The 515-nt window shown below is 60.4% G+C and overlaps 2 protein-coding genes across 2 annotated transcripts in view; both read left to right on the forward strand.

Moving 5' to 3' along the window:
- The window catches only part of EMH_0024090 (uncharacterized protein), a gene marked incomplete at both ends in the record, with an annotated part of 9,151 nt that extends 9,045 nt beyond the window's left edge, over positions 1-106 (forward strand). Inside the window, one exon of the mRNA XM_013502250.1 lies at positions 1-106. Within this exon, the coding sequence (XP_013357704.1) occupies positions 1-106 (106 nt within the window).
- A 125-nt stretch (positions 107-231) lies between these two features.
- EMH_0024100 (uncharacterized protein) overlaps positions 232-515 on the forward strand; it is a gene marked incomplete at both ends in the record, with an annotated part of 4,383 nt that continues 4,099 nt past the window's right edge. The window contains 1 exon segment of the mRNA XM_013502251.1: positions 232-373. Within this exon segment, the coding sequence (XP_013357705.1) occupies positions 232-373 (142 nt within the window).

Consider the following 515-nt stretch of genomic DNA (forward strand, 5'->3'; position numbering starts at 1 on the left):
AGTGTACAGCAGCAAAACCCTGCAGCAGCAGCAGCAGCAGCAGCAGCAGCAGCAGCAGCAGCAGCAGCAGCAGCAGCAGTGGTGGTGGCGGTGGTGGTGGGAGTAGCGGCAGAAGCAGCAGCGGACAAACTGCTGCAGCAGCAGCAGCAACAGCAGCAGCAGCAGCAGCAAATCAACCAAGAGCAGCAGGAAGCACCAAACGTGTAGGACAGCGTCCATCTGCTGCAGGCAATGCAGCAACAGCAGCAGCAGCAGCAGCAGCAGCAGGAGCAGCAGCAGGAGAGAGCAGACGATATGGAGACACCGGCCGAAGCAGCAGCAGCAGCAGCAGCAGCAGCAGCAGCAGCAGCAGCAGCAGCAGCAGCAGTCAGGGGTCTGGAGACAGCGAAGCAGCAGGAGACAGCAGCAGCTTGTTCTGCTGCGTATGTTGGGGCTTCAGCAGCAACCCCCTAAACAGGCTGCTGCGCTGCTGCTGCTGCCATGTTTGTGTGCATCGCCACTGCTACTGTTCTATC

The sequence above is a fragment of the Eimeria mitis genome, genomic scaffold (assembly GCF_000499745.2).
Source record: "Eimeria mitis Houghton genomic scaffold, Emh_scaff867, whole genome shotgun sequence".
NCBI lineage: Eukaryota > Apicomplexa > Conoidasida > Eucoccidiorida > Eimeriidae > Eimeria > Eimeria mitis.